General features: G+C 37.9%; 1 protein-coding gene across 2 annotated transcripts in view; it reads right to left on the reverse strand.

The window, feature by feature from the left end:
* The window catches only part of LOC115223416 (lamin-B1), a 57,206-nt gene that overhangs the window by 25,777 nt on the left and 16,300 nt on the right, over positions 1–15,129 (reverse strand). For both annotated transcript variants that reach the window (XM_029793941.2, XM_029793940.2), the window contains exons 2-3: positions 3,901–4,033; positions 2,616–2,765 (exon numbers count right to left, since the gene is read on the reverse strand). In XM_029793941.2, the coding sequence (XP_029649801.1) occupies positions 2,616–2,765; positions 3,901–4,033 (283 nt within the window). The remainder of the gene's footprint in view (positions 1–2,615; positions 2,766–3,900; positions 4,034–15,129) is intronic.

Here is a 15,129-nt window from a genome sequence, read left to right on the forward strand (position 1 = left end):
GAATAGTGTTGAGGATGAGTGTATGTATATGTGTGTGTGTATATTATATATATATATATATATATATATATATATATACACACACACACACACACACACACGCCGGAATAAAGACATAAATGTGAAACAAGGTGGGAAAAAGAGTATTCAAATACCAGGGGTAGAGTCATATGCTTTATTTAAAAGCAGCAGAAATTCAACAAAACCTGTTACTCTGAGTTTCACGTTCCTGTTCGTCGGACCGAATGGGAACGTGAAACTCAGAGTAACAGGTCTTGTTGAATTTCTGCTGCTTTTAAATAAAGTGTGTGTATATATATATATATATATATAATATATATATAATATATATATATATATATATATATATAGAGAGAGAGAGAGAGAGAGAGAGAGAGAGAGAAAGATTAATATAATAGTTTGATACGAAATGAGAGGGACAGAATGGAGATGAGAGAAACAGGGCAAAAAGGGAGGGTTGAAGGTGGAGAGAGGAGCAGATGAGTGTAGAAAATAGGGAGAGACAGAGAAGGGAGATGAACTGAGTTATAACTGAGGTGCATGTCATTTTTCCACAATAAAGAGTCACAACTGTTCAAAAGATATGCCCGTTTAGAGGGACAACACACACTGGGTGCCTCATCCCCTCATTTACTGCTGCTGCCCTTGCTAACTTCTGGTCATAGGCAGTCAGGTAGTACCTAATCTTTCTCATACAAGTAACAGAATCAGAACCAGCCATGAAACAATCAATTAGCTCCCTCTAAGTTTATCAAAAATAAACTGGGATCATTACACAAAAAGCTTTTTATTCTGCTCCTAGTCATTCGATTTGTTACAAATAGCAATCAGATCCCTACAGATCACATTCTACCATATTGGAGTTTACAGTGGACATTGTACATTGAGATATACAGAATAGCCATGGTTGGGACACCCAAGATTTTACATAATACAATGGGGTTATGCACACACATGACTGCAATTATCTTTTTATCTTTTACTTGTTTCAGTCATTAGACTGTGGCCTTGCTAGGGGACACGCTTGAAGAGTTTAGTTGAACGAACCGACCACAGTACTTTTTTTTTTTAAAGTCTGGTATTTATTCTATTGGACACTTTTGCTGAACCGCTAAGTTATGAGGATATAAACAAATCAACACTTGTCAAGCAGTGGTGGGATGCACACACACCGAGTGGCTTCCAATTTCCATCTACCAAATCCACTCACAAGGCTTTGGTTGGCCTGAGGCTATAGTAGAAGACACTTGCTCTAGGTGCATGCAATAGGACTGAACCCAGAATCATGTGGTTAGGAAGTAAGCTTCTTACCACACAGCCACACCTATATATATATCATCATCATTTAACATCCATTTTCCATGCTGGCATGGATTGGATAGTTTGACAGGAGCTGACCAGGCTCTATGCCTGTTTTGGCATGGGCTTTACAGCTTGATGCCCTTCCTAATGCCAACCACTTTACAGAGTGTACATAATGCAAAATTTTCACTTTTCAAAAATTCCAATTCTAAAGGGTCGAAACAAACCTGAGCAACGCCGGGCGATACTGCTAGTAATAATATAAAGTGTTGGCCAAAAGTAGCAGCAACAAGTAAATACTGAAGGCATTAAATCTAAATGTTTGTCATTAGTGTTAGAGATGTGGCAAAAATGTGATAAAAGCAGCAACTATATTGGACACTTTGCAGCAGTGCAGTGTTAACTTAAATGAAGTTATTGGTTTTATATTCAATGTTTCAAGGGAGATCGTGAAAATTTCAACCTGCTAGAAACAGCAACCAAATGTTCCACAAATCACTGCCTGTATTTAAAAAGAAAGGAGGCAGTAGATAATGAAGACCTAGACCAGCTATGGGTAAACTGCCACCCATGAGATTTCCCAAATGGCATGCCTATGGAAAAATTAACCTTTTTTTTAGTAGTGTGGCCTGTCTGATGAGACATGGCTTATCCGGATTGCTTCATGAAGAAGGTTGCCCATGCCTCGTCCAGACAGAGTGTATCTGAATAAAAGATGGAATGGTCACAGCTGGAGTATCTGATCATAGGTCCACAAAAACTGATCTGGGCTCATCAACTGTAAACACTGATGCTTTAAAATTATCAAATCAGTTTGCCATATTGGCATGCATTTGAAATGGATGAATGCCCAAAACTACATACTATTGTAATCTAATAGCCGCCAATATTAGAGCTGCCATGTGGTTGCCCTAATCTGCTAGAAACAGCAGTTAATTCTACCAAATCACAACTATTTGGAAGAATGACATGCTGCACAATTATAAATAATGTAAAAAAATTGATGGCATCTGGATGGTTCACATCTTGGAATAATGGATCATCAGCCCTCCTTGATCAGGACCAACCTGAGACTAAACAACACTATTCCATTAAGGAGTTACTTTCAAGTTTGCTTTTTGAGAAAAATTCATTAAGGTATCTTCACTGAAGGTTTAGGGAGTTATGTGCATTTGGATTTGATCCACTGACCTTCAAGCCTATAGTGTTACACACTTTAAATATTCTACGAAGCCTTCATCTAAGCCAGCATAGCAATGCAAGAGAAAAATGGGGCAAGAGAAATTGCTTACCTGCTCAAAAACTTGAGACTTGAAAGCCATATCTTCTCTCAGACTTTGCAGGCGATTCTCAAGGTCCACTCTCATCAATGTCTCATCTTCCAGTTGTTTGCGGGCTGTTGCCAATTGAACTTCCAGGGCACTGAGGTCAGCTCGGAGAGACTGAAATTATAAATACAAAATAATAGTCTGAAGAATCTCAATAAAGGAGAACATGGGGCAAAAAAATACATTTAACACACAAGGGGTTGAATGATATTGAAATTGACTATCCTGCTTTCATTTGTGCATTATTTCCTATTTCCACTGTCCTTACTTCTTGGTTCAATTTTCACGAGCATTCTTGGGCACATTCTTTTTGCCTCTTTTTTTCCCTTTCCTTTAAATTGATATATGTGACAATGTATATCAAATGGAACAGAGGTGGAGCAATTCTGAAATTCTCCTCTATTTTCTTAAATAGTCCTGTATGGCCTATTCTTCTGAGTACTGCTTACAGGATGAAGTGCTCCACCAAGAACAGGAGAAACTGATAAACCTTATGAATCTGTGCTGTCCTTGCAAGATTTGCTGTTAACCACAAACCATCCACTTATCATCATCATTATTATTTAACATCCCTGTTCAATTAGGTGGATGGTTTGACAGAATTCAACAGCCTGAGTACTGTATCTTGTTTCAATGTTTGCTTTGGCTCTTCCAAATGCCAACCACTTTTCATCATGTACAGGGTGGTTGGTTTGCAGTACCAGCGCTAGAGAGCTTGTCATGTAGTCTGGAAGACCAAGATCCCTTTACATGGAGAGGGAAGTGGGTTTTATGCATCAGAGAAAGGGCTAGAACAGAACAGGTTTCTTGCTATTGAGGAGCTACTCATCTTATAGCAGAGAGGGTAGAGATGGAAGAAACTAAAAATAGTTGTAGAATCTGAAAACAAACAAAACCACTACCCCCAGAAAAATAAACCCATTGGCTGCTTCAAGCATCAAAGAAATATCTATGGACAATGAATACTAGAAATTCAATAATTTGGTCACCTATTCAAAACACCACAGTACTAGACACGTTGGTATTTATTAGAAATGGTAGACTAGTAGAACATCGGTTAAAATACTTTTAGTGTTCAGCTACAACCCTTTGCCTTCAGAGTTCAAATCTTACTTAGCAAATATAATCTTTCCTTCTCAAGTTCATAAAATAAGTATCAATACCATAGTTAATCCACTAAAACCTGTCAAGATAATGTCCCCACATGGTCACAATGTAATGTCAAAAAAACAAAGAATTTAATACTCACAATATTCTGTGATTCCAGCTTCTTCTTCTGGGCTTCCATCTCAGCAAGTTTTGCTTGCAAATCACCAACCATTGCCTCAAGATCAAGTAATTTCTTCTGGGCAGCGGAAAGTTCTCTCTCCTTGCGATTGTACCTAAGCACAAAAAAAAAACAAGAAATTATTACCCAAGACATTACACCAGGCACAAAAGGACAGAAATAGTCATATCTCCTGCAAATCACACTGCTGTCTTCATCTTCAGTTTTTTTACAGCCCCCCTCCATGATAACATGGACTGGAGGAGACTGTGAGGAAGCATTCTATGGCTGGTTTTCTGTTTTTGCCTACTTTACAAGTGCTGAGCTATTGTGAACATGCACAGACAATGGGCTTCTGTAAATCTCATCTCTCAAATCTTGCTTGCTGGATATTGGTCAGAAACGTTAGTACGCCGGGCGAAATGTGTAGCCGTATTTCCTCTGCCGTTACGTTCTGAGTTCAAATTCCGCCAGGGTCGACTTTGCCTTTCATCCTTTCGGGGTCGATAAATTAAGTACCAATTATGCACTGGGGTTGATGTAATTGACTTAATCCCTTTGTCTGTCCCCTCTGTGTTTAGCCCCTTGTGGGTAGTAAAGAAATAGGATATTGGTCAACCTGAGGGTATTGTGGCAAACACTCACCCAAGGTTCCTTACAGTAGGATGGAACACAAAACCACATCTCAATCATATAGCTGTGCCTGTGTCTCAAACATAGAAAAAACACATTTGATGAAGAAGACCTTTCAATATATTTCTGAAAAGATGAGATGGTCATGGCTAGAATGCCACTGATTATAAACCCACTTGATCCAGAACTAAATGATATGTAATGAAGGTGTATTATGTATCAATAACCACTCCCACAACATAACTCAGTGATTAATATTCTCTCAGAAATTATGGGCAACAACTCCAGCTACATTTTGATTTTATTCTAACCTCCTCAGTAAATACTTTGCCAATGTAATTATTACTAATTACAGCTCTGATATAAGCATGGAGGAATAAGTTATTAGGGTTAACTTTATTGCTTCATGCATTTACTACAATTATTATATTGTATAAGAATATATTTGGTGGGCAATGTTTGACTGTGGCTCAACAACAATTAATATAGTTGGTAATTTGGTGATAGGGGAGGTGAAATGCAGGAAGGATTGACAGTATAATTAATTTTAACATAAAATTGCAGCTATGACATCAAAAAAAAAAAAAAAAGAAGAAAAATAGAAAATTTTTTAAGAGTGATAACATGCCTATCCTCTCACTATTTTTATGCATTTAAGTAGTTAAGTCACCTTCCACTATAGTTTTGTGTTTTTAAATATCTCTCGCTCATCACTGTTCATTTGCTATACAGGTCAGTGTCCCAATCAGCAGGAATAAAAATGCATATAGTGTCATATTGGTAATCTAATAAACCGCATGCTCACTTGGGCCAAGTAGCATTTGTTGAGGCAGATTTTCAATAACCAGATGCCCCTTCCTTACTCCAAATAAATTAAATACATCCCTATGATCAGGCAGGTTTTCAAGGAAGATTGGAAAATGAAGGACATCGCTTGCATGACGGTAACACAAACGTACAAATGTACATGACAGGCTTCTTTCAGCCTTATGAATGAATTAGCTAAATGGAAACCGAAAGAAGCTACACACATGCATACACATTACAAAAGACTTTTTTTTTTTAACAGAGGCTTGATTTTATTTTCATCAATGACCCATTCCTAGTAAAGAGGTCAGAGAATTATCTTCAATCCTACACCACACCTAAACATTGTCAGCAAAATGAACCAACAAAAAAGCTATTATAGAATTGGATGACCCAAATCTCCTCAAATCATACCTTGGTGTCTCAAGGAAATATACATTAGGGAATACAACCCCAGAAACATTGTCTCTACAAAAATTGGGTTGATCAGGTTTAACCCTTTAGTGTTCAGATTATTCTATCAAACATAATGCTTATTGATTCCCATTGATTTGAATTAATCATGCATTTTCTCATATCTTCAAGATCTTGATGGTGTAATTACTTAATGTAGAATAACATTGTAGGGTAGGTGTGAGAGCCTGGATCTGGTCAGTTTGAACATAAAACAGATTAGATATTTTGGCTGGACATGGCCAGTTTAAATATTAAAGGGTTAAACTTGGCCCAGACAACAACTATCTGCACACCAACAGAAAAACACAGATTTTACCCCCAAAAATAACTAGCCCACTTAGTACTAGATTTTAAGTAGACGAATTAAAATCAGTCAGTTAACATTTTTGCTACAGTTGAGGAAGCTTTGGCTGTTATTTCTTGTAAATCAAGCAACCATTTAGATATGCAGTCTGGGAGTGCACAATGGTAGTTCTGTGATATCCATGAGCCAAGTTCAAAATGACCATCATTTTACATCTATTTTTCCACCTGTATTTTTACAAGTCAGATAGGTTTTGGGTTTTTTTTCTTCAGCATAGCATCTCACTGTCGCCAGTCATCTCCTTGACAAAGTTTTATTATCTATATTAACCTCTCATCATCCATAGAAGCAGTCTTCTCTCTTCCACACAATATCTCATTCTTTTTATTCCCAAGTTTTCTCTCCCCATATTTGTGGTTTGTTGCTCGCATACACTAATACTGGTTTCCAAGTTTGGCACAAGGCCAGCAGTTTTAAGGGAAGGGGCAAATCAATTACATTAACTGCAGTGCACAACTGGTACTTACTGTAAAAACCCATGTAATTTGCACAGGTGATTTTCAGGATAAAAATTGTTAAAAAAAAAAAAAAAAAAAAAAAAAGGTTCTACTCGTGTAAAATTTGCACCTAAGAGTTTTCAAAATTGCTGATATAGCCAGGAAAAAAAGGGTTGCAATTTAGCTGTATTTAGTATAATTTCACTTATAATTTCTGTCTAACAGGTATCACATTGAAAGCTATTAAAATACAAAGCGTTTGTGTTGTTTATCATAAACTTTATTTTATATTTCTTGCCCACAAGAGATTATGATAAGCACTCCCAGATTGCATGTCTAAATGGTTACTCAATTTACAAGAAATAACAGCCAAATCTTCCTTAACTGTTTTAGCATTCAGATTACTGTCAAATTCACACTGTTTTGAATTAATCGGGCATCGTCTCATAGATTTGAGATTTCAATGATGTGGTTACTTTTAAAAGGGCACTGCAGGGCAGGTGCGAGAGGTCAGATCTGGCCATTATGGTAAATTTGAAGGCTTGTCTCTACTGAACTACACTGCCTTTAATGATGAAGAATTTATTAAAATAACTCATTAAGTTGGTGCTTATTCCGATGAGGTCAAGATTGCCATTTATGCTTTTGGGGTCAATGGAATTCGTATATATTGAGTGCTGGAGTCAATGTAACTGACTATCCTCACCCAAATTTCAGACCCTGTATCTATAGTAGAAAGGAATTGTTAAGCTTGGAATAACTTTAACCCTTTAGTGTTCGCATTATTCTGCCAAAGTTAATCCTTTTTTATCCACATTGTTTTCATTAATCTTGTAGCTATGAGATTTTGATGAGGTAGCTGTTAATTTTTAAAACGATATTGTAGGGTTAGTGTGAGAGACCAGATCTGGCCAGTTTGAACATAAAACAGGCAGAATACTTTTGGCCGGACATGGCCGGTTTAAATGCTAAAGGGTTAAAACAGAATTTGTATCATAGAACTAGGGGTGATCTCAGGTTGGTTGATATTAAAAGGGTTAAATCATACTTTTCCATCTTAAAAGCTACACTGGAGGAAATAATCCAAGGTACACATTACTGAAAATGTCACATTTTTGATCAAAAGGTTTACTCAGTCAGCACGAACTTGAAGCTAAACAACAATTAAATTAATGCTTTGAACATACATAAGAAGAATGTACTTGTATGTGAATGTATACAAATACATAGATATATAAATTTGTTTATATAGACACAGATGGTCGCACACAAAAAATGCTCTTGAATTTATAATACACGCTCCATGGGAAAGCCAGCAAGATGGAAGCACATCTGTGAGTAGTGTGCATGACTTTTAAAAACTGTCCGTGCAGTTAGTAAATGTGGTGAAATGACTCAGGTGGGAATCAATTTGCAGTGTGGGGGGGTGGGTTGTGGTTTGATGGCGTTACCATTGTGGTAATCTCACACAAAGGTTGGAGTACATGTATTCAATGCCTGGATACAAAATGATTATAGCTACAGTTATACCACCAAAAAAAAAAAGGCTGAATATATTCAGTTGTGAAAGGCATGAATGTTCACACATTCACCCGCCCACACGAACACTGACACACATAATCGTAGATACACGCCTTTTTTTTTTTTTTTTTATCTTTTACTAGTTTCAGTCATTTGACTGTGGCCATGCTGAGGCACCAAATTTTGTATATACAATTTTTCAAATATATACATCAAAAGGTTTATACTTGTGTATATATTAAATGTTTTTATATAAACACAAACATTAAAAAAAGTATATGACCAAAGCCTTGAGAGGATTTGGTAGACAGACATAGAAAAAAAAAGGTGTGGTCGTGTGGTAAGAAGTTTGCTTCCCAACCATATTGTTCCAGGTTCAGTCTCACTGCCTGGCACCTTGAGCATGTGTCTTCTACTATAACCTCAGGCTGACCAAAGCCTTGTGAGTGTATTTAGTAGAGGGAAATTGAAAGAAGCCCATCATGTATGTGGCTTTGTGTTTGTTACTCAACACCACTTGACAATTGGTGTTGGTGTGTTTACATCCCCGTAACTTAGTGGTTTGGCAAAAGGAAACAAAAAAGTACCAGTCTTTAAAAAAAAGTACTGGGGGTCGTTTTGTTTGACTAAAAATTCTCCCAGCATGGATGCAATCTAATGACTGAAACACGACTATAAATAATACACACACACGGCTCCCTTTGTATGATGGGGACTCATTTATAGCTATCACATGCTGTCAAGACAAGCAGTGTCTATTTCTAATCTTCTGAGAAAACATGTCCAACCATGGGAAAATACTGCCTTGCTTGGAAAGTAGCGATGGCTGGCAACAGAAAACCTGCCCCAAAGAATTTCACCTGACCCATACAAGCACAGAAAAGAGTACATTAAAATGATTACACACACACACACACAGTAATCCTTAATTTTCAAGTAACATTGACATTATTTGAAAAGTATGACAGAAACGCCATTCAGCTGTAATGAAAAATAAAAATGCCTCAAAAATATACTCATCTAACCCATGATAACATAGTAAAGAAAAGAAAAAAGTGTGGCTGTGTAGTAAGACGCTTGCTTCTCAACTACATTGTCCCAAATTCAGTCTTGCTACAAGGTACCTTAGGCATGTGTCTTTCACCCATGGCCTTGGGCCAACCAAATCCTTGAGTGGATTTGGTAGATGGAAATTGAAAGAAGCCCTTCATGTATAGTATAGAGTGAGTGTATGTGTATCTCAGGTGTATCTTGGGAGTCAAGTGGGAAGGTTTCATACCAGATACAGAAGTTTTGCACATGGTATTGAACAACATGTAATCTTGGCTCAAATGAGATGGGCTGGATATGTTATTGGAACGAAAGATGAGCGATTGTCAAAGTTTTCTCTTATGGTGAGCTCAGCTCTGGTAACCGACCACCACAACATAAGCTGAAGAAAAGGTATAAAGACTGTGTGAAGGAAAACCTGAAGAAACTAGATATGAACAAAAGTGATTGGGAAACTGATGTTCTGGATCGGAACAAGTGGAGAGGTGCTGTTCGGACTGGCCGCAATGCATGGGAGGAAAAGCAGCATTCTGAGCTTAAAAGGGGCCTGTTGCAAAAGAACAATTGGAACTGAAATCAACTGTGAACAATGGATATCTATTATGTGTGATCATGTCCTGTTGTCAAAAGCAGGATATGTGAATCATATGAAGTCACATGAAAATCTAAATGCCCAGGATAGTAGTAACCTTGAACTCCGACCGCCTCTAACGACTTGTGTCATATGTCACGAAACTCATAAGATAATATCTGGACTTAAAAGTCACCTGCTAGTTCACCAAAACATTCCTTCAAAATCAGATTTCAAAAGGCACAGATATAGAAGAAACTTGAATGATATCTGTCACTTGTGTTTCAAACCCCCGTTAGTCAGCAGTTGGTCCTTAAATGTCACCTGAGCGATCATTAATGGGGGGGATTGTGCTGTGATGGGGTGTGGTGTGTGTGTGTTGATGGGACAGCTATCATCATCATCATATATATGTATCTTATCAGTCATAAGACAAGTGCTTTCGTTGCCATGAGTTGTTTTGACTCTTATTTCTAGCAATGCTTGTGCTGACTAGTACCCTTAGTCACTTTAGTGATTTTTGCCCTTTGGTTGTAAATTGTGAATAAGTCACCTTTATTATTTATATACACACAGACACACACACATCTGTGTGTCTTAGTGTCTGTGTTTCCCCCCACCACCTGCTTGACAACCGGTGTCAGTGTGGTTACATCCCTTAATGGTTCAGCAAAAGGGAGCAACAGAATAAGTACCAGGCTTTTAAAAAAAAAAGAAGTGATGGGGTTGATTCATTCAACTAAAGTTCCTGAAAGCAGTGCCCCAGCATGGCCACAGGCTAATAACTGAAACAAGTAAAAAGAAAAAAAAAGATAAACTCAAAGAAAATACTGTGATTACTTCCATACTCTTTGTTAAATACTGAGTTCTCCTATTCTATATTTTGGGGATGAGGAATTATGCACATTATTTACAATGGACAGATTAGGTGTCCTCATCTTGTTATCACGATGTACTCTCCAGCCTTCATCAGGTGTTTTGGTGGAATTTCAAACTCAACCCTTTATTTGACTAATGTGGTACACTGTTCTCATTCCTAAGATATGTTGCTGATGTTATTTTTCTGTTCATATTATTTTTTAAGTCCTCTGCTGTGGATGGAACTTAGAATCCAAGAGTTAGTAGCCCACACTCTTATCCACTACACAACATTTTGTATCTTTTGTATATTTTCCTAGAGGCCTTTGACATAGGGTAGACAGACTGTGGTCAGTTTATGGCAGGGGCAGGGAAACTTTTTAGTGTGGTAGGCAAAAATTTACAAAGGAAAAGGTCTGTGGGCATATCACAAATTCTAACTCTTATATCTGTGTAGATCTTGTATATATATATATATCCATGTATAATTCGATACACATTAAATTAAAATGTAACATCTTCATTAACGCCGCCACTGAATTTAGGACATTTATATTACCTATGAGGTGTTCTATACTTTTCAGCTATAGTGTAGTTGGGTTTCAAGGGAGAGGTACAAACCTAGCAATATGTGTTTTATAGTGAAAACAATATTTTCATTCAAATGGCAATTACTGAACGATTTTCTGTTCAAGTCTAACTGTTTTAAGTTATAGTGGAAACATGATCTGTGTAGCGAATAGGCATATGAATATTGTATAAATTTTATAATTGAGAAATTTACTACATTTTGTACATAGAAGTATATTAGCCTGTGGGCAAAATAAAATGGGCTCGCAGGTGCAATTGCACCCATGGGCGGGGGTTTCCCCACCCCTGGTTTATGGGTTTCATCCTCTCTTCCTAGTTGGAGTGGATAGTATGTTCTTTGGCTAGTTGTTGCGTAGCTCATCTAGCCCATCTATCAGGATCGCTACTTCTAGTCTTTTGCTTGGTGTTTTAGGCACTGGGCACTCCCTCTCTCTATACTGTATGGAAGGTGGGAATTGAAATTCACAATGGAAAAGGACAATCAACAAATGGCATTCCTGAAAGTATTAACAACACGCACTGAGTGATGGGTTCAGGACATCTGTATACTATAAGCCAACCTTCACTGGACAATACCTCAACTTCAATTCCCACCACCTATACAGTATAAAGAGAGGGAATGCTCAGTGCCTAAAACATCCAGCAAAGACTATAAGTAGCGATCCTGATACACACCAGGAAGAAATGAAGAATCTGCTATGCAACAACTACCCAGAGAACACACTAGCCACTTCATTTAGGAAGAAAAAAGAGGATGACACCCATAAACTGAGCACTGTCTGTCTACCCTATGTCAAAGGCCTCTTGGAAAAGATACAAAATATATATGGTCCATATGACATCTGGACAGTATTCAGAAGTAATACAACACTTTGCAAATATCTTCTCTGAGTAAAACCACCCATAGAAAAGAATATGACCAAAAGCTGTGTGTACTCTATCCCATGCAGTTGTGGTAGGCTATACAAAGGTGTAGCATGCTGCCCCCTTAAAGTAAAGGTAGAGGAACATGGTAAAGCTGTGACAGGAGGGGTTGTTGAAAAATCAGGTATAGATGATCATGTATGGAAAAATGGAGTCCACCTCCTGCTGTGGGAGGGGATGAAGTTAAAATAATTGACAGAGCACACCACTGGAAAATACGACAACTAAAAGAGGCTGCACATATGCTAGGTCACAATAACCTCCTAAGCAGATCTAGTGCAGATATGAATGTAATATGGGAACCGGTATTAAGAAAGGATAAAATACTAGGTTTATAAGCCCTACAATCCACTCTATGATTGCCCACAGGCATATAGCATAGTGGATAAGAGCGTGGGCTACTAACCCTCGGATACTAAGTTCAATCCCAGGCACGAACACTGAGCACTCCTTTTGTTTTACGACACTTACTCCACCCCACGCCATCATACATACATTTCTTTACATCTGCCTCTTACGATCCATATCATCCTGCACATACAAAGAAAACTGTGTGCACAATTTTAGTTAACTTTATTGCAGCATCTTGCACAGCAGGCCACCCTACTATCCAAGGTAGACACAGCAGGCCATCCTGCAATCCAAGGTACATTGGATGGGGTCATCCACAACTTTACAACATGGGTTGGGCACATTCTATGTTGTGCATTGCATGATTAACTTTATATATTTTTCTCTTGTCCTTTCAACTTGTTTCTGTCATTAGACTGCAGCCATGCTGGGGCACCACCACACCGGAGGGTTTTATTCGAACAAATCAACTTCAGTTTCTGATGCCAAGAATTTCTGCATAACAAGTGCATTCATAAGGCACCGACTGGTCTGTCACTACAGCAGAAAAAAAAACATAGGCATGGTGACCTGTACTGGGACCAAACATGAAATCATGTGCAGACTTAACCACACATTCACACCTGAATCTCCCCCCGCTACACACACACATTTCATGCATAATTAATATACTTCAGAGTATGTACTGATTTAGCAAGTGATATGATTCGAGGCCATGTATAGAAACTGAAACAATAACACGAAAGAAGAGCCATTCCAACCATTTAAGAACAAATGAACACAAACAGTTGTATTCAGTTTTTTGTTTAATTCTTAATAAGCCTGTCTATTACGAAGTACCAATCTACCTTCACAGTGATGTGACTGAGCCACTGACACAAATTCCACATGCACACACACTTGCGTAAGTAATTCATGATTTCAGTTACTGGACTATGACCATGCTGGAGCATGGTGTTAAAAAATTTATAGTTAATAACATCAACCTGGGTTTTCAGTTTGGTGCTAATCTGGCCCGTCTATTAAATGACAAGCAAGGATACTTTTCTACATTAATGGATGTCACTCTCAGATATCAACACATCTATCTATGTGTACCTCTCTCTCTCTCTCTCTCATATATATCTGTATGTTTATCTTTCGAGCATATTAGCCAACCTACCTAGCCATCTGGATGAAATCATTCGAAAACTAAAAACAATTAAGTGCATTCTTTTCTACTCTAGGCACAAGGCCTGAAATTTTTGGGGTGGGGAGGGGGTATAGGCAGTCGATTAGACTGACCCCAGTATGCAACTGGTACTTAATTTATAAACTCTGAAAGGACGAAAGGCAAAGTCGACCTTGGTGGAATTTGAACTCAGAACAAAGACAGATGAAATACCTATTTCTTTACTGCCCACAAGGGGCTAAACACAGAGGGGGACAAACAAGGACAGACAAACGGATTAAGACGATTATATCGACCCAAGTGCGTAACTGGTACTTAATTTATCGACCCCGAAAGGATGAAAGGCAAAGTCAACCTCGATGGAATTTGAACCCAGAACATAAAGACAGACGAAATACCGCTAAGCATTTTGCCTGGCGTGCTAACGATTCTGATAGCTCACCAACCTAAGTCAATCATTGTGACCAGTGGTGCATAACATCTAATAGTTTGGTCAATACTATGATTATATATATCTCAAAAACAATTGGCAAGACACACAAGGAAACTAGCGTCTCCACATACAATGACTATATATAAAGTATATATAAGAGAAAAGAACATGGTCATAACTAGGTACTCCATCATTCCAGTTGTTATATGTGTTTCAGTATTCAGTAATACATAAACATATACAACAAGTGGAATAAAGGAATACCAAGTTATGCCCATATTCTTGGCTCTTTGTATTACATCATAACCCATCATCAGATACGGACAACTTTTGTGTACAAGCGATGGGGTGGGGTGGGGTGGGGATTGGGGGTGAGTGCGATTAACATTAGAGCTGAAACCTATCTGGTTTAATTGTCATGCATTGAGTGCATTTAATCATATCTATATATGGTTGTGTGGTTGAGGAGTTTGCTTCCTAACCATGTACTTTCAGTTTCACTTCCGCTGTGTGGTAACTTTGGGCAAGTATCTTCTTGGACTGACACCAATTCAGTGAGTGGATTTGATGTACAGAAACTGAAAGTAGACAGTTGCTTATGTCCATGTGTTTGAGCTTACATCTGCAGTCATTTGCATGAAAATGTGATGGGCATATTTGTTACTTCCCTCTTGTCAGCGAATCACTCAGCTAGTTTTTATTTCTCTCATATGGAATAAGCGATTCCTTAATTAAAAATCAGGTAAGGTATCTGGTTTTAAAACAATGCTTCAATTTGCAAAACTTAATGGAGGACAGACTAAATGAACAGCTACGAAGAATTGAACCCCAAACCTCTTAGATACTGGCTGAGTGCTCTAATTCTCTGTAGCTACCTGCTAGCAACTTTTCCACATCTCCTATCGTTCTTGGTTGTTTAAACAGCTATACTGTTTGAAATTTACTTTCTTGTCTCTAAAATACCAACACACTCAGTGCTTATAAAATGTGTGTGTGTGTGTGTGTGTGTGTGTATATATATATATATTATATCATCATCATATA

The sequence above is a fragment of the Octopus sinensis genome, linkage group LG23 (assembly GCF_006345805.1).
Source record: "Octopus sinensis linkage group LG23, ASM634580v1, whole genome shotgun sequence".
Lineage (NCBI taxonomy): Eukaryota > Metazoa > Mollusca > Cephalopoda > Octopoda > Octopodidae > Octopus > Octopus sinensis.